Source organism: Malus sylvestris, chromosome 10 (genome assembly GCF_916048215.2).
Source record: "Malus sylvestris chromosome 10, drMalSylv7.2, whole genome shotgun sequence".
NCBI lineage: Eukaryota > Viridiplantae > Streptophyta > Magnoliopsida > Rosales > Rosaceae > Malus > Malus sylvestris.
In genome coordinates, this window is record NC_062269.1 from 11,040,703 (window position 1) to 11,059,153 (window position 18,451).

General features: G+C 37.4%; 1 protein-coding gene across 2 annotated transcripts; it reads right to left on the reverse strand.

Annotated features, from left to right (window-relative positions):
• Positions 1-873: 873 nt before the first annotated feature.
• On the reverse strand, positions 874-4,089 carry LOC126586117 (uncharacterized). Of its 2 annotated transcripts, XM_050250815.1 has the most exons (5): positions 3,539-4,089; positions 3,282-3,454; positions 2,989-3,082; positions 1,724-1,861; positions 874-1,632 (listed from the first exon to the last, which is right to left on the reverse strand). In XM_050250815.1, exons 1-4 carry the CDS (start codon positions 4,059-4,061, stop codon positions 1,791-1,793), a joined length of 861 nt encoding a protein of 286 aa, XP_050106772.1. In that variant the 5' UTR covers positions 4,062-4,089; the 3' UTR covers positions 874-1,632; positions 1,724-1,790. The 2 variants fall into 2 exon arrangements, with proteins under 2 accessions (XP_050106772.1, XP_050106773.1); XM_050250816.1 differs by lacking the exons at positions 2,989-3,082; positions 3,282-3,454; positions 3,539-4,089 and adding an exon at positions 1,949-2,852.
• Between the last annotated feature and the right edge of the window lie 14,362 nt (positions 4,090-18,451).

Consider the following 18,451-nt stretch of genomic DNA (forward strand, 5'->3'; position numbering starts at 1 on the left):
TGCAAATAGTCCTGTTTCGTCGCGAATATAGATATGTGACAAATAATCTTCATCCCTATTCATTTTACGCGACGACCTCATTCTTCATCGAATAAGAGACCTTTGTCCCATAAAACTTTATGCAACGAACCCTTTGTCCCTCTAATCTTCATGCGACGAGTTTAGTTTCTTCTCGCCCATAGGTATATAAGACAAATTGTCTTTGCCCTTATTAATTTGAAGTGACGACGTAGTTTTTCATAACATAATACCTTTCTTTACGAGCCTTCCGCAACTAACTTGGGACAACGAAGTTTTTGTCGTTTATAAATTTAGGCGGCGAATTTCTTATTTACCTGACGATTTCTTGTTCATCGTGATAACTGTTTTATGTAGGAGTGCATTATTTAATGGAATTTATCTCATTGAATGTTGGTTGTATATATCACTTGCCACATGGAATGATATACTAAACCCTATCCATACACCCTTTTTTACCCTTTAACATATTTCTCTCAATTTTCGGTTGTCAGATCGAATGAATTGAAGAAGATCAGTGGACAAAAATTCACAAGAGTGTGTGGAAGGTAAAAATGGGTGGGTGAATAGCACTCCCCGTCTTTTTACAAGGAAATTGTTAGAATACCACATTTTTTTACCATATTTTTGTACCTTCTGACGTGACAAGTGATGGTTTAAATGCCACATTAATTAATGAATTTATCTTATTGAATGTTAATGGCCAAATTTTTTTTGTACTCCATGTGGTGACACACCACTTTTAATGTAACCCTTGTGGTGAAAAAACTATTAATTAAACCCTCGTGGTGAGCTCTGTTAGCAATTAAGGTCCAAATCCAAAGTTCCGTTAGTCTTCCGTTAAATAAAATTGGTCAAAATTAAGTTTATTTATTTTGGAAAATAAAAGGACAAAAATATGATTGAATTAAAATAAAATTACAAATAAAGAAACTTGTGAAGATAAAAAAAACCCAACAGTTCCCATATCTCATATCAGGTTCCCAACCATCACCATAGCCACTAGTGGACCTCCATCGTCGTTAACCATAACCTCAAATCCTGTTAACCTAGTCAAATTGCAGATCAAGCCAAACCCATTGTGAAAAACACATCCCACCCTCCAAGTTTGCAGACTAACCAAAACCCAAGTGAAAAAGAGAGATAATATAATTAACCATTCACAAAAGAAAAAATTTCGTCATTTTTCATACCATAATATATTTTGCACACTGATGACAAAATTATGTCCAGCCTAAAAAAAAAAAAAAAAAAGCAAAGACAAAAGTATGTCTTCCACAATATATCGTGGTTCATCTTAACAAAATGCCATTGAAAATGTCTTCCACAAAATAAACAAATAATCTTGTCTCCCACAAAATAAAATCAATTTCCTCCGCTGCGTCATTTCTTTTGCAAGGTACGGTGCTTTTTCACTTGTTGGTTTTGCATATTGTGCATTGGGGATATTCCAGAAGGTCTCCAAGGATTCTTAGCATTGGATGATATTGCAGAGGTCATTCTTGGAGGTCTCCAAGGTGTATTGGCAAAGTTGGAATTAAATGATATCTCTGAAGGCAATACAACTAATGGAGCTGAACTTCCCACAGTTTCAACGGTTGTCTGCCTCCTACACTGTTATTTTTGTACAATAAAATATTAGAATAACAAAATAGCATCTAAGTGTCTAGATAATATGCGAAGAACTACAAAATAAACGACTTACTTTAGTCCTTGTATGCACTAGAGCCGAATTTCCAGCTGACTGATATGGAATGTCACCTATTAGACCTTCAGTGGTTGTAGTTGCCATCTTGAATTGGCTTGTTGCTCGTGTAGTTTCCACATGTGTATGCCTTATAGCCTAGATATTTTTATAAGAAAAATTACAATAATGTCATCCAAGTGGAGTTGCAACATTTGCATAGAAGTACAAAATTAAGTAGCTCACCGGTTGTTTGGCCATTGTAGATGCTTGAGCTGCAGTAGGAGTTTCATGTTTATAAGCATGATAATTGCCAGTTGCATTACCACTATCAACAACAACTTCAATGGGATTTGCACTAGCTTTCTTACCTTTTCTGACTTCAGTATGAAGTCTTGGATACATATACCTCTTGTCCACATATACACCAGGTGGAACATCCGTAGGCTCGTTCTTACAGAAATTCCAGTGATGGCCCCATTGCCAACACTTGCTGCACCTTATTGTCTTTCCTTTTCGACTTGCTAATTGTTTGTTGTTTGGATCAACGACTTTTTTTTCCATTTCTGGGTCTTTTCTCCTAACCCTTTTAGGCCTCCCCGGTTGTTTTTTCACTAATGGTGGTAGTAATGGTGTGTTGGTAGACTTAGGCCACATGTTATTTCCTTTAACTGGAAAAATCATGTAGTCATAGGCTCTCAAGTAAGTTTCTTTAGTATACACCTCATCCACATATTCCTCTGGGTCTGCTCTATGGTGAAACAATGCTGCACAAGCATGGATGCATGGGATTCCAGTTAGATCCCAACTCCTACAACTACAAGTCCTATTACCAACATCAACAACATACTAATCATTCAAGTAAGTCCCAACTTGGAATACAAGATTCCCTGCGTGTGCGGCCAAGTAATTTCTACCAGAAAATCTTGCCTTGTTGAGCTTAGTTTGAATTTTAGGACAAATTCTTCTTGGCCATGTACTCATTTCTGTCTTTTTAGCCTGCAACCTTCTCATTAAATTGCACTTTATCATCTCCATCATGGTTAAAATTGGTTTATCCCTAGCAGTAAGTATCCAGCTATTAAATGTTTCACATAGGTTATTAAGAAGCATATCACATTTCACCCTAGTGGTAAATCTTGACCTAGCCCACCTAATAGGATCTCTTGCTGCCAACCAATTATATGCTTTGTCATTGACACTCTTCAACTTCTCCATCTCTATTTCAAATTCAACACGATTAGGTGCCCTTGCAGCACTCCATAACAAATCTTTTAGTGTCTTACCTTTGTGAATTGCTTTGAAGTTTCCATATAGGTGCCTCACACACCATCTATGATCTGCCCTTGGGACCACTTGCTTAAAAGCTACATCCAAACCCTACAAGTGCAATGAGCATTCTGTCAAACTAGATGCAATAAATAAAACACATAAAGCATCGTTTTTTTCAGTTAAATATGTAATTATATTTTATTACATGTCTACTCTTCTCAGCTGTCTAGTATTTTTCAATATAGCATATCAATTGGTAAATAACTTTATTCATATTACAGTCTTAGTGAACTAGTTTTAGTGTCACCTTTTGTTGATCTGAAATAAATGTCCATCTGTGTTCTTCGACTGGTCCAAGATCATCAATAAGTAACTGTAAAAACCATGACCATGTTTCTTTGTTTTCAATTTCAACTGCAGCATAGGCTATTGGAAACATATTATCATTAGCATCAATACCAATGGCTGCAAGTAGTTGACCTGTGACAATAACTAGAGATACTAAGTATGGAGTCTCTGACCAACTTAAGTCATAATATAAAATGATGGAGCATAATAATTTACCTTTGTATGGTCCTTTGAGATGACAACCGTCTACCCCGATCATTGGTCTGCATCCTGCTTTGAATCCTTTCTTGCAAGCATCAAGACAAACATATAACCTCTTAAAGAATGGAGGATCTACACTCACTTTCATAGTACTTCCCACATTTGTTTGCCTTACTTCTTCACAATATTCCCAAATTTTAGCATATTGCTCATCATATGACCCTCTTAACACTTGTAGGGCTTCTGTCCTTGCTCTAAAACACTGATTAATCCCAACATCCAACTCCATGTCCCTTTGTATTACATCCTGTAAAGTTTTTGCAGTCATGCCCGGATGATCTTTAAATCGATTCAAATACTTCTCAGCAATGAACTTGTATGTCACATACTTATTTTTCCACACTCTACTGCATATATGTTTATCATTAAGAACTTTGATTTGCCAAGTGGTATCATTTTGCATTACACTTGCATGCAATCTCCAAGGACACCCTACTGCACAAACTGCAGTAACCCTACCCCTATCATTCTTCTTCATATCAATATCATAACCCCCATAAATCGAATACCTCTTAATGGCGGTTTTCAGGTGTTTCGCTTGTGCAAACCTCATCCTAATTTTGAAACTAGGTTTATCCATATCAGCTTCTGCATTAAACTCAGGATCTCTCTCAGTAGAATCTTCATCATCATCTGAATTATGAGGACTATGCAATTCCTCATAGTTGTGCTCTTTCTCCTCAGGTAGCTCATTATCAATAATATTTTTAAGGTATAACAGTCCTCTCTACAACAGGTCTTGTGTTTGTCCTTACAGATGAGATGTCCACATACTTAGCAAACAACAAATCATCATCTTCCATAGCAGCATCATTTTCAGAATCATACAACTCATAGTCAGAATCATCACTATCTGTTCCATGATTACACCGATAACCAATCTCCCCATCCTCTTGTAAAAAGGTTTCATATAGCCCTTCACTATTGACTTCATATTGCTCCCCACTTTCTTCTAAAACATTTCCATATACCCTTTTACCCTTATCTACATTAGGGTTAGGAATTTCAGTTGACCATAGGCTATTAAGAACTTCATCTTATACCTGAGCATTGCTTTGAATGTGAGAGAACACTTTTTCTGGGACTTGAGTGGACGCATCACCCATTATCTCATGAAAAAAATCATTAAAGTTTGGTTCTGGAACTAAAATTGACCTGTCCGCATCATGCTCCACATAGATTGTCATTTCCCTTGAACTAGGGATAATGTTAATCATAGCTGATATGTCATTGTCACCATCTAGTGGATGCAAAGCACATTGAGGGTCCTCTCCTGGCTTGGTGAAATGAAATCTCTTCACATGTTTGTATCCAACTTCTTCCATCAAATACTTGAGTTCATGAGTTGACAACAAGTCTGGATCTACATTATCAAAATATATCATCTGCCCTCCGCATATGAACTTGAGTGTAAACAAATCAGCCCCTGCAATTTGATAGCACATGTATCTCAACCTATGTAATACAGAAAAATCACTTATGCATTGCAATACTGGCCAACTAGGGCCTACATCAAACCACACTACCAATTAAAGACAAAATTGAAAGACATATATGCATTCGAATAGGTACAAAGTGATACAAGAATGAAAATTCAAGTAAGACGTGTTGGCATTGAAAAATAAACAATGGTTTATTAGAAGTATTAGGATTTTCAAACGAAATTAAATCATACCTAAGAAATTAGGTGCGACTTCACCTTCACCCCTTCTCCTAGCCATTGAAGTGGTTTTCCGAGTTTAATTTCACTTGGGTTTTGGTTGGTCTGCAAATTTGAGGGGTGGGATGTGTTTTTCACAATGGGTTTGGCTTCATCTGCAAGACTAGGTTAATAGGATTTGAGGTGATGGTTAACAACGATGGACGTCCACCAATGGCTATGGTGGTGGCTGGGAGCGAGATGAGATACGGGGACTGTTGAGTTTTTTTATCTTCACAAGTTTCTTTATTTGTAATTTTATTTTAATTCAATCATGTTTTTGTCCTTTTATTTTCTAAAATAAATAAACTTAATTTTGATAGTTTTTATTTAACAGAAGACTAACGGAATTTTGGATTTGGACCTTAATTGCTAACAGAGCTCACCACAGGGGTTTAATTAATAGCTTTTTCACCACAAGTGTCACATTGAAAGTGACGTGTCACCACAGGGACTACAAAAAAAATTTGGCCAATGTTAATTGTATGCACCACACGTCACAGAAATGTGATATAAATATATGTTCTCGCAATCATAACTACTTTTTTCAAATACTTAGATGCTTATATTTACGTAAGCATATTACCTTGGATAATAACAAAAATAATTATTATATTACGCAATAATATAACGTGGTAATGAAACAAACCTCGGGAAAGATGTGAGGAAGCCATGAAACGAGGCCGGAGAGATCTCAGATACAGCAATGAAATGACTCATATGCAGCAATGAAATGTGCTGATTTCGTGAGACAGTCGATAATTACTCATATGCCATCATGACTAGTTCTTGTTCTTGTAAGTTTGTAAAGGAAATCCATTGTAATTTCTTCCCACTTCCAAATAGGAATAGGAAGAGGTTGAGATAATCCTGCCGGTTTCTGCACTTGTTGACAAACTAAACACTTCTCACATATTCAGCAATATCCTTTGTGATACCGGACTAGTAATAGAAAGCTTTATTGTGTGATACATCTTGCTAGAACCAGGATGCATATGGTCGATTCCCAAAGACAAATGCACCATCTCTTCTAACTCATAAGATATTGTCGTGTACCATTTGCAACTTCTTCTATCAATTTTAAACACAATTGATCATTTTGTTAAGCCGAGTGAACTCGACCAACAAGTATCAGTCGAACTTGGAAATGGGCTAACAAAGCCCTATCAACTCCCATTTATAACCGAACACCCCTCTTCCTCAGTTCAAAGAAATTTGGAGTATAAACTTCCATAAGAGATGACAATTGACCATAAGATTTCCTACTAAGAGCATCAACCACTACATTAGCACGAGCATGATGATAATTCATCGTACAGTTGTAGTCGCTAACTAACTCCATCCACCTTTGCTGTCTAAGATTCAATTTTTCTGATCATAGAGATACTTCAAACTCTTATAGTCCGTAAAAATATGACAAGTCTCACCATATAGATAATGGCGCCACAATTTCAAAGCAAACACTACAGCTACCAATTCTAAATCATGGGTAAGATAGTTCTGCTCACGATGTTTCAATTGTCGAGAAGCATAAGCTATCGGTCTCCCAAACCTTGCTGTGATGCATCGGTATATACTTTGAATTCCTTGCTCTCATTAGGAAGAGCAAGTACTGGAGTGTGAGTAAGACAATTCTGCAATTCTTGAAAACTACGCTCACAGTCATTTCTACTCAATTGTTACTCCCTTTCGGATTAACTTAGCAAGTGGGGCAGCTATTGAAGAGAAATATTTCACAAATCTCTGATAGTCTCTAGCCAATCCCAAGAAAATTTTGATCTCAATAATATTCTTAGGTTGCTCCCAATTAACAATAGCGGATATTTTCTGTAGATGAACAAAAATTCCCTTTCTTTTGCCATCCAAAGTGCAGCCCTTAAAGCTAGCCCTTATGCTACGGAAATTGTGTTTTCCCCTGCTAGTAGAAAAAACAACTTGCACGACAAACAATATTTCGTCGCATAAGTATAACTTGCATGATGGAAACACATTTAGGTTGTGCAAACATCGGAGGAATTCAATAAAAAAACAAAAGAAAACACAAAAAAAAAAACTTTACGCGATGAACGTTTTCGTCGCACAAGAGGACGTCACACGACAATTATTATTGTTCGTCGCACAAGAAAAGGCGGGTAAATACAATTTGGCGCCAAAAGTTTACACGACGAATATTTCTACATATTCATCACTCAAAGTGTTGCTGAAAACAGTTAGTCACGCATTAAACGCTCCCATTTAGTGCACATTTATAACACACTTTGCGCGACCAATGATTCGTCGCACAAAGTGTGTTGGGTTTTGTTATAAACACTGTTTCAAAACCCTATTTTTATTGTTGAATTAGTTGTTTTACATTTGATATGGTTGATATTATTGTTTTAATAGTCTACTACATTTTAAATTTTTGTGGTAGGAAAAAAATTGAGGAAAGCTGTGTTGACAATAGAGAGGTACCGATGTAAGCTATTGCCCTCATTTGATGATAAAAGTTCAGCTGATGCGTCCGCCGAACTTAGGTTCGATATAGGGGAATTGGTTCAGAACCAGTGTTTTTAAGTCTTCGAAAATTGTGCATCTGGACTTGAAGAACTCTATGGCGCAAGAGTTATCGGTAAGTTTGTATTAAAGAATGTGTAATTGTTTGTTTAAAAATAATATTTTTGTGATAACTAATTTAATTTTATTGCCATTACAGGTTGTTTGGAATGTTGATGAAACTGATGAGAAGCAATGGAAGTATGTGGACGACCTTTTCAAGATGCAGTTCCGACAGTGGAAGTTTGATGTACAGCGGCACGAGTTGACGATGCTGCTGCCGAAGCCCTTGCTGATGACCCAGAGGAAGAGTGAACTTAATTTTTTTTTTCTATTTTTTCAATTTTTTTTATTTTTTTTATGAAATAAGATTTATTTGAACCTTATGTTGGACTTTATTTTTAAAATTTATGTTACATGGACAGCTTAAAGTTTACATTAGTTATAATATTTATTTTTGTTAATAAATTAGTTTTAATAAATATTTTGGTAATATATAATTTGGTTTGATAATTTTAATTGGATAAAAAAAAGTTTACATTAGTTATAAAAAAAAGGGTAAAAAAAATAATGCAACTTGCGCGACAAAAATAGTGTTTGTTGTGCAAATAGTTTACATTATTAAATTATAAACAAAATGGAAAAGAGAATTTTGCAAAAAAATATTGATACTTGCGCAATGAAGTTAGTTTTTGTCACGCAAAAATAACTTGCGCGACGAATACTATATTCGTCGCACAAAATAATTCTTCCAAAAGTAATCTTTACGACGTGACTTTAGCTGCAGAGGTAGAAAACAATAGATTTCGCCACTACACCTCCTATCCCTTTGTTTTTCTTCAATTCGGGATCCGTCATTCCCATTTTCTCTCAATTTCTTCCTCTAATACTTCGTCCATCTAAATTTCTATCTTCTGTAGGCTGATCGAGCTATTTCGGTGTGTTTGGTAAGGCTTTTTGTTATTTTCATTTAAAAGTATCAATGTCAATTCATACTAACACCGTAAAATTCGTTGTGTATAGGGATATTGTGTCTGACTAGCGTTCGGTGGATAACGATTTGGAAGGTATTTTCTTCGTTTTATTTTTTTTTTAATATAAATTAGTTAAATTATATTGAAATTATGTTGTTATGTTTATATTAAGTTGTTAAATTATATTTATCACAAAAAAAATTATGTTATAATTATGTATAATGTTGAATTGTTTATGTACAAATTTGTACGTGACATACAAATATGTGTTGTGATGTAAGAAGTTAATTGTAATTAACTTCATACTTGTTTTTTTTTTAGTAAAACTTAGTTTCTCGTTCAAGGATTAGTTGGATGTCGAGCATTGATGCGAAAGCATGACTACAGTCCAACTAATTCTTGAATTGTCCCAATATTTGGATAGTTTGGGAATGCAAAGTTATGACGCGTATTTTACTGTTAAAGGATTAAGTTTCGATCGTGGGGATTTCAGTGTCATCTCTGTACATTCTTTGGGTGGTGCATAGGTATTTCATATCTATGTCATGCACTTGAAGAACTGTACAGAGATGCTTCCGAAATTTCTCCATGTCGAAATCTAATCTGAAGTAGTCGTAAATTACTTGACATAATTTTGCATTCCTGAATTATTGTACTGTTATTTGTTGGAAATTATATATTATAATATGAAATATTGTAATATATAATTTTAATAATTGAATGAAAAATTGTGTTAACCAATTTCTTAGAAAGGTTATGTTGTTTAGGTGACATTCCCTTGATAAGTGATGTATCCTTATAGATGAAAAGTTACATCTCTTTAATAAGTAGAAGTTGGATTCTATATAAACCCATGAAACCATTGGTATTAAATATAGAAAATTAGAGTTAATTTTTACTTTTGAGAAATAGGGTTTCCCCACTTTGTTTCTCTCATGCTTCGTGTGTCAAATTCCGAGTCGTGTTTTGAGAGTACGGAATATATGAAGTTCGCCAGAGTCCGAAGATTGAAGTGCTTTGACTTCGGATTATAGATTGTTGAATCCTGGGAGATGGACGCCTACCGAACTACAAGCACAAGAGTAGGGGCGAAATTCTATCTTTAGGACATTGCATTTATGCAAGCCTCAATCTCCAAGTTTGTTAGTATTTCTAACTTTCTCCCTAGTTATTTATATTAATCTCATATATAATTGATGTTGTGAATTTCTTTATGATTATTATCATTGGAATTCTTTTATATTTTTCATATTTTCTAATATTGCTCCAACATTATTGTGGTTGCCGGAAATATGGACAGAACGTGGATGCATAATACGAACAGATGCGCCAATGAATACTTGAACGGAATTGAGGATTCTATTGACTTTGAACGTACACACAACCCAAGTGCAACTAGAATCCGGTGTCCTTGTAGGAGGTGGAACAACATGTTAAGGGACACTATTGAAAATGTTTGATTTCATTTAGTATGGAATGGAATGGTAGAGACCTATAATATTTGGAACCATCACGAGGAAGAATTAGACAATGCTTCGTCTTCAAACATGACAAGAGTGGGCAATGTTGAACTTAATATGGATCCTAATGAACAAGTCATGGAAATCTTAAACGACGTTTTTCCATTTGCGTTGACAAATACCAATCAAGAAGTGGAAGATGACATGCCTACACCAATGGATAGTCAAAAGAATATGAAAAACTATTAAAAATGCCAACCAAGAGTTATACCCGGGGTTTGAGGGCTTTTCGGTTCTCATAGTTGTTGTGGAACTAATGCACAACAAAATAAAGTATCGTATGTTAAACCAGTGTTTTGATTACTTTTTGGGGGTTTTCAAGAGAATGCTACCAAAGGACAATTGTTTGCCGAAAAACCATAGAAACGCTCAAATGGTGTTTAATGGCTCGGATTGGGTTATGAAAAAATTCACGCCTGCACAAATAATTGCATATTGTTTTATAAGGAGAATAAAGCATTGGATAAATGCATTGTATGCAATGAGTTGAGGTTCAAAATGACATCTTAGAATAGATCGACGAAGGTCCCACAAAAAGTCATGCATTATTTGCCTTTGAAGCCTAGGTTGCAGCGGTTGTTTATGTAAACGCATACTGCCATCGACATGAGATGGCATAAGGAAAAACGGATAGACGATGATGTGATGAGGCATCCTGCAGATGGGGAGGCATGGAGAAAGTTTGATTAAACGTTCCCTAATTTTGCTGCTAATCCTCGAAATGTTAGATTGGGATTTGCCACTGACGGATTCAATTTGTTCAAGGTTCTAAACCAACACTATAGCACTTGGCCAATTTTCGTATTTTCATATAATTTTTCCGCCATGGAAATGTATGAAAAAAGAATACATGATGATGACTCTATTGATAACTAAGGATCCTGGTAAGTCAATCGATGTATATTTACGGCCGTTGGTTGTGCACACATATGCTAAATGTACTGGCAAGATATTCACTTTGAGGGTAGCAGTGATGTGGATTGTGAAGGATTTCCTTGCATATGCAATGGTTTCCGGGTGGAGCACTAGGGGTTATGGCATGCCCTGTATGCAAGGAAGATGTAACATCTAGTTGGCATGTCGGAAAAGTTTGTTAGGTCATCGGAGATGGTTGCCATGGGACCACGAGTGGTAATAGAAGGATAAAGAGTTTGACAAGAAAATAAAGGCTCGCCTCAGACCTAGAGAATGGTCCGGTAATCAGATTTTTGAATAGCTTAACTGTTTGGATGGTACTCCGTTCAAGAAAACTATAAGTAGGACTAGACTTTCTACACATATGAACTATATGCATAAGTCTATTCTTTAAGCTCCCGTATTGGTCGAAACTAAAATTCAGACACAACCTCGATGTTATGCATGTTAAGAAACATGTATGTGACACATTGGTCGACACAATTCTAGATATCAAGGGCAAGACAAAAGACGCAATCAAAGCTCATCTTGATTTGGAGCACATGGGAATACGACGAGTGCTTCTATATCATTAGTTTTTCATCTTTTTCTAGTTTTATTTCTCTTCTGTTAAGTTCTTCTTCAGTGCTTCTACAATCATTTTGTAACTTCTGGGTTGTAAGATTGATGGGTTAACTTTCCACGATGAATCCTCATGGATGGGGTCTAAGACAGGTCTTGGTCAAGTCAATTATCGAAATCTTCCAGGACTCTTGGAGGGGCTCGGGGATTTTCAAGTGACTTCTTGGATCCAGTGGAATATCTTCATCTTATTCATTATTCATCATCAATTTGTTGGTTTTCCTATGAATCTTGTGCTGCTTCATCAGAATCCGATTTTTCCTCAGAAATTGATGCTTCGCCGAAATCGGTGTTTTCCTCAGGATTTGGTGTTGTCAGAATTGGGGTTTTCCTCATAATGTGGCGATGCTTCCCCAAAATCCTTTGCTTCTTGTTCACTAGAGTCTGACAATTGCACAAGAAATTAGTGCTTTTTTTTGTTCATCGGAATCGTCTCGAAACTCGATCGATTGAAAGGGTTGATTACACAATGACAGAAGCATTGATCTCACCGATACTTCTCTCTATCTTTCACCATCATCTTAACATATTTCTTCGTAGTTAATGAGGCTGCCATGTGATCTGCACACTGTTGGGTAATGGGTTCTTGCATATCACCTGTTCGATCTTATGCATCAATGAAATTTAATGTTAGAACAATGTAACTGCAGATCTTGGATGCCCAGTGTTCAAGGTTTTACTATCCTTTCTCAGTCATTCTTTCATTAATGAAGATTGTTTCTGATTCAATTCTTTATGTTACTAGTAGTTCATTTTCTAATTGGCTGGATATGAACTAGTTTGTAACGGGTCATCAAAGTAGGGCTGTTAATGTATGGCAAATGGTTTATCCCACCAACCTCAAGCGTTTTCAACAGAAGTCAATGATCAATGGGATAGGTGTGTTAAATCTCAATGATAAAGCACCAGAGTACAAGTTTGGTGAAATGGGTATGTGTTTTGACATGATGCCAGTAGTTAAGGAGCATTGCTTGAGATGAAAATACAGCTTTGACATGGAATGCATTAAAATTCTTTTATGAGGTCTAATGACATAGAATGGAAGGCATAGCCCTGCATTGTTGGTTATTTTCAGGTCCCTAGCAAATAACTTGGCCCCAATTCAGTTAAAGTGGTTGTTGCAAAGTGTTGAAGGCATCGATTATCATACATTGACAGATACTACAACACTGTCTGAGTTCCTTGCCTCAACCAATAATTTTAAGTCTAACTAGCTCAGTTGTTAGCTTGTATCTACTGTAAGTTTGGTTATACGATGAAGTTTGAAGAAGTTGTTAACGGTAAATCCCACGAAGGGTAATTCCGTGATGTGAGTAAGTAAATCCCACAAAGGGTAGAAGAAGTTGTTAATAGTAAATCTCACGAAGGAAAGTTCCATGATGTGAGTAGGTAAGTAAATCCCACGAAGGGTAATCCTACATAGATGTTGATTTCTGTTGTTGAAATTTTGAAGGCCGATGCCATTGTTAAAAGTAGTTGTTTTTTTGGTAAAATCCACAAAGGGCAATCTCGTGGTACTATAGTTAAGGCCGATACCACATTATAGTTTGTTAATTTTCTGTTTTAAAGGCCAAAGCCAATGTTGAATGAGATTGTTGATGGTAAATCCCACAAAGGGTAATCCCGTAAGAAGTTGTTATACCATCATGAGGGTGTGCTACGACTACTTTATAGAAAGTTGTTCTTTGTAAAGCTCTTGTTAAAGGCAGAGAAAGGTTGTCATGATTTCGGTACATGGGTTGGAATCAGCACTAGGCAAAATCTAGAAAGATCAACAAAAGACAGAAGTTTGGAAACTATGCAAAATCTTATTGATGTTGGCACAGATGACATTTTCATATGCTCTATAACTTAGATGGGAATGGTTTTCATATGGAACAAGGTGATATACATGAAGATATTATGACATGGAATGAATCTGAGGTGGATAAATTCAATCATTCATGGGATTACAAAATTGCAGATGGTTCAACTCTGTTATGTTTTCTAGTTTCATATTAGTGATTGCAGATGTTCTTCTAATCTCAAACTGGGTTTCCCTAGTTGAGATTTAGGGGGAGTATTAAGGGTACAAGTCAGCAATACAGTTAGAAATACAGTTAGCACTACAGTTAGCAAGTTTGTTAGTATTTGGTTAAAGTTGTTAGGCTTTCTAGTCTAAAAACAGAGTGTGTAATCTTCATTCTTTCAAGTCAATATACGAGTCTCATATTTCTCTCTCTATATTCTCTCTAGTTCATCTTTTTCAGTTACTTTTTCTTCTCCATTTTCTCTTCGATTCTCAAATATTTCAATGTGGTTAACACTTGTATCATGGAGGACTAAGAACTAAGGCATCATTTTACGATCCTCGGCCGAAACAGAATATCGACCATGGCTTCCATAACATGTGAGCTCACATGGATGCAATACTTACTGAGGGACTTGCAGTTTACTCACTCCAAGCCAGCTTGTCTCTATGGTGATAATCAAACAGCACTTCACATACCTGCGAATCTGGTATTTCATGAACACACGAAACAAATCAAGATAGACTGCCACATTGTTCATGGACGAATCATGTCAGGAGCCATTACAACAACACATGTGTCATTTGCGAATCAGCTTGCTGACATATTTACAAAGCCACTTGGACAAGCAATGTTTCATCCTATATTTAGAGTTTGTTTTTTTTTATGTTGCTTTTCAATTATGAAAGTAAAGTGGAAAATGTCAATGTCGAAAAATATTATTCTTACCACATTTCCAACCATATGTAACACATCTTTAATAGAGATGGTACCCACTTGTATTGGTGGATGCTACCTCTAGTAGATATGGTACAAATAAAGTATGAAAAATGTGATAAGTATAGCATTACTCATTAATATAAAAAACAATGGTACTCGACGTAAGATAATGAAGAACTATATACTTTCATAATCCTTTTGTTGTTTTCCCAAGGTTCTCATGAGATTTAACTGTAAACACGAATATTCTTGCAATGAATGGAACAAGGACACTTGTACAAAATAATATTTTGTATTAATTTTGGAGTTACAATCTCTTTTACAATTTGATCCTCTGTTCTATCTTCGTAAGGTATAAATATGTGGATGGGCTGTTGATCCAAAGGGTCGTCAAGGCATGGTCTAAGGATGAACAGTGGTGCGGATTTGTTGATGTTGTTGATCCAAAGGGCCGTTGAGGCTTGATCTTAGGATGAACGGATCTTCAAGGGCTTTTGAGGCTTGATCTTAGTGAACAGTTGTGAACGGATCTTCAAGGGCCTTTGGGCTTGATCTTGATGAATGAGGATGAATAGATCTTCAAGAGCCTTTGGGCTTGATCTTGATGAACGAGGATGAACAGATCTTCAAGGGCCTTCGAGGCTTGATCTTGATGAACGATGAACGGATCTTCAATGGCCTTTAAGGGCCTTTAGGCTTGATCTTGATGAATGAGGATGAACGGATTGTTGATGCACAAAACTGGATGTCTTGGAACAACGTAAATCCGACCGTGAATCTGCATAAAATGTAAATGACACAAGAGTTATCGTGGTTCACCCCAAGGTTTGGGCTACGTCCACACTGATTATGTATTTATTTGAGGGAATAGAGAGGGAGAGGGTGAGAGCTTCTGAGAGCTTCTGAGGGTGAGAGAGGGGATCTCAGGCCTAGGAATTGACCTCTGAGGATGAGAGTGAGGCCTCCCCAATTGTGAGGGTGAGGGGTCCTTTTATAGAATAAGGACTCCTCACTTATTACATATTTGCCCCTTCCTTTATCCCATAATTACATTTAAGTCCCCCGAGTATTTGTACGAGATCTAAATACGAGGCCCTAAATATGGTATAAACAGTAGTCCCCCAAGTCTTCAGTCAAGAGAGTCTTTTGGCTGGAGACTTGAAATTCAGTCCATGTGTGGGCCGAAGTAACTAGATGTCGTCTAGAACTGATGCTCGATATGAGGCGGTGCCCAATCTGAAATGATGCTCAACTAGAAGTAGCACATGTTGCGAGGCCGCTCTGCTTGTAGCTTGTGTTGCCTTGGTTGGCTCGGCTTGTGGTGTTGAAGGTGAGGGAGTCCCTTTTATAGAATAAGGGCTCGCTCCTCAGTACATGAATAATGGGTGCTCTCTAATGAAGGTGAGGGATTCCCTTTTATAGAATAAGGGCTCGCTCCTCAATACATAAGTGATGGGCTAGAGTCTCCCAAGTATTTTTTATGAGGCCCAGTTGAGGCCCAATATATGGTACATAATGTAGTCCCCCAAGTCTTCGGTCAATAGAGTCTGTTGGCTGGAGACTTCAAATTGAATCCATGTATGGGCTGAAATGGCGGTTGTTCGGATGCGGTATTTGTATACCCTGCACTGAAGCTTTGTAGGTGAAGCTTTGCAAGTGAAGCTTTGAAGCTAGAGCTCTGTAAATGAAGTCTTTGAAAGCTAGAGCTTTTGTAAATGAAGCTTTTGAAGCTAGAGCTTTTGTAAATGAAGCTTTTGAAGCTAGAGCTCTGTAAATGAAGTCTTTGAAGCTAGAGCTCTTGTAAATGAAGCTTTTGAAGCTGATTGACATGAGTGATGCTCATGAATGTTTATATTGATTGACATGAGTGATGCTCATGGATGTTGTCATGAGTGATGCTCATGAATGTTGACATGAATGATGGTCATGAATGTTTATGTATGATTGTCATGAGTGATGCTCATGAATGTTTATGTATGAATGACATGAGTAGTGTTCATGTATAATTTGGAGTACTAGGCGTACTTTTGATCGTCTGGTTGGAGCTATTTTGGCCTTTATGGGGCTTCGCCCTCCACATCACATTCCAGCCCATTTACTTTAGGCTTTGCCGTTTTTTTTTTTTTTTTTTTTTTTTTTTTTTTTTTTTTTTTTTTACCCTCTGATGGGGTTTATATATATTACCCTCTGATGGGGTTTATACAGATGTCTCCGAAAGATAATAAATTACATCATCAAAAGTAAATCACATTATTTTGATGGGATGTTTATTCCTCACTTTTAATTTCTTTTTGCTTTCTCTTTTCTGCTTCGCTTTTGCTTTCCCATGTGCTATCGCAGAGCAAAGCTTCCATTTTTTCTTTGTTTTTGCATGTGGGTGGTCGACATCGCGCCCTCCTCCTCATCAGTACCTCCAACACCAACTTAGCATCTTAAATACTTTGGAGAGCCACCAGAGTATTTAGTGGTGGTGGTGGGGTTCTGTCTTCAAGATCCACAGCTCCATCCCCCTTCCTATCAACCCCTTTAATCATTTTCCCATACTTTTTTCAGCCTACACTTTTGGCATCCCAGGCTCACCAAAACCTTCTACAACTGTTCGTCGTTTGGGTCAACGTCATCGTCGCCATCACTTGCGAACTTGCCACCGATTTGACGAGCTTGAAAAGCAAAAGCCTGGGATCCGAAGTGTCGATCTCGTTGTGGATGATGCCGAGGGAGAAGAGCTTGTAGAAGCAGTCGATGGCAGGGTAGACGACCTTGGGGTAAGCTGAATCTACGGCGAGGACGGGGCCGAGGGCGAACTCGGCGTCGGAAAGAAAGATTCCAGAAATGGGTGACTTTGGATCGAAGATAGAGGAGTTGGTGACGGAATCGAGCTTGTCGAGGGCGGATTTGCAGGCGGAGACCAACTGGAGTGCTTGCGCCAGGCGACGTTCTTGATGATTTTATCGAGGTTGACCCCGGCGACGCACGATGTATTCATTCAGTTTCTTCATGCCCTTGAAACCACCTGGAACCGGGGCTTCATTTTGGAAATGAAATTGCATGCGGACCCGACCCGACTAGCGTCCAGGAATATACCGAGTTCCCTCCGTTATGAACTCGCCGGTTTTAGGTGGTGCGTGATCGTCGGAGAAGCATAATACATGCCGGACATTGACACCGTTGGAATCACTAACCAAGAAACCTTTTAGGATTTGGGTGTTCCCACACCCAGTCACCATGGATGTGTGCTCGAGAGTTGCTTCTTCTCTTCGTTGACTTCGACCTCCACCATTGTTGTTTGGTTTCTGATCTTTGGTTGAAGTCAGTGAGTCTTCATCTTTCTCTGCTGCTGCACAAGGCTTGTCAACTTTTTTCCACTGGTGGTGGTGATGCCACTGATACCGCCCCATTATTTCTTATGCACTAAAAAGAAAACTTTGATCTTTATTTTTCCTTTTGTTGAATAATTTTGGTCCGCTCCCTTTTGCAGTTGGCAGACAGGGAATGGTGATAGGATTAATAATAAAAAGGTGATCTTATCTTCACTTTTGCTTTCTACTCATTCTCTGTCTACCCACGTTCTATGGCTTTGGAGAGCATCTGACTTTAAGCTTTTAATTGCGATTGCTTTTCTTGCTTTTCCCTAATGACAGCTGCAGAAATGGTAGTGACAAGCCTGGCAATAATAATAAGGCATCTGAACTCTTTAGGAACGCCAGCAGTGCCGCCGCCGCCGTGAAGCTTGAAAGAGAGAGACTTTTTGGACTTCAAGTCTTTCAAAGAAGACAAGGCTCTGATGTTGCAGAGGTCAAGAGAGACTTCCATGCCGGAGTTTCCACACCCAACAAGTACTTTCTTTTCCCTGAAATTTTCACCAGACTTGTACT

Coding starts and splice junctions, on each gene's coding strand:
- LOC126586117 (XM_050250815.1), bottom strand. CDS start 4,061: ATGAAGAAGAATGATAGGGGTAGGGTTACTGCAGTTTGTGCAGTAGGG. Junction 3,455..3,538: donor TCTCAAAGGACCATACAAAG/GTAAATTATTAT, acceptor TTATTGTCACAG/GTCAACTACTTGCAGCCATT. Junction 1,862..2,988: donor CTTCAAAGCAATTCACAAAG/GTAAGACACTAA, acceptor AAAAATATCTAG/GCTATAAGGCATACACATGT.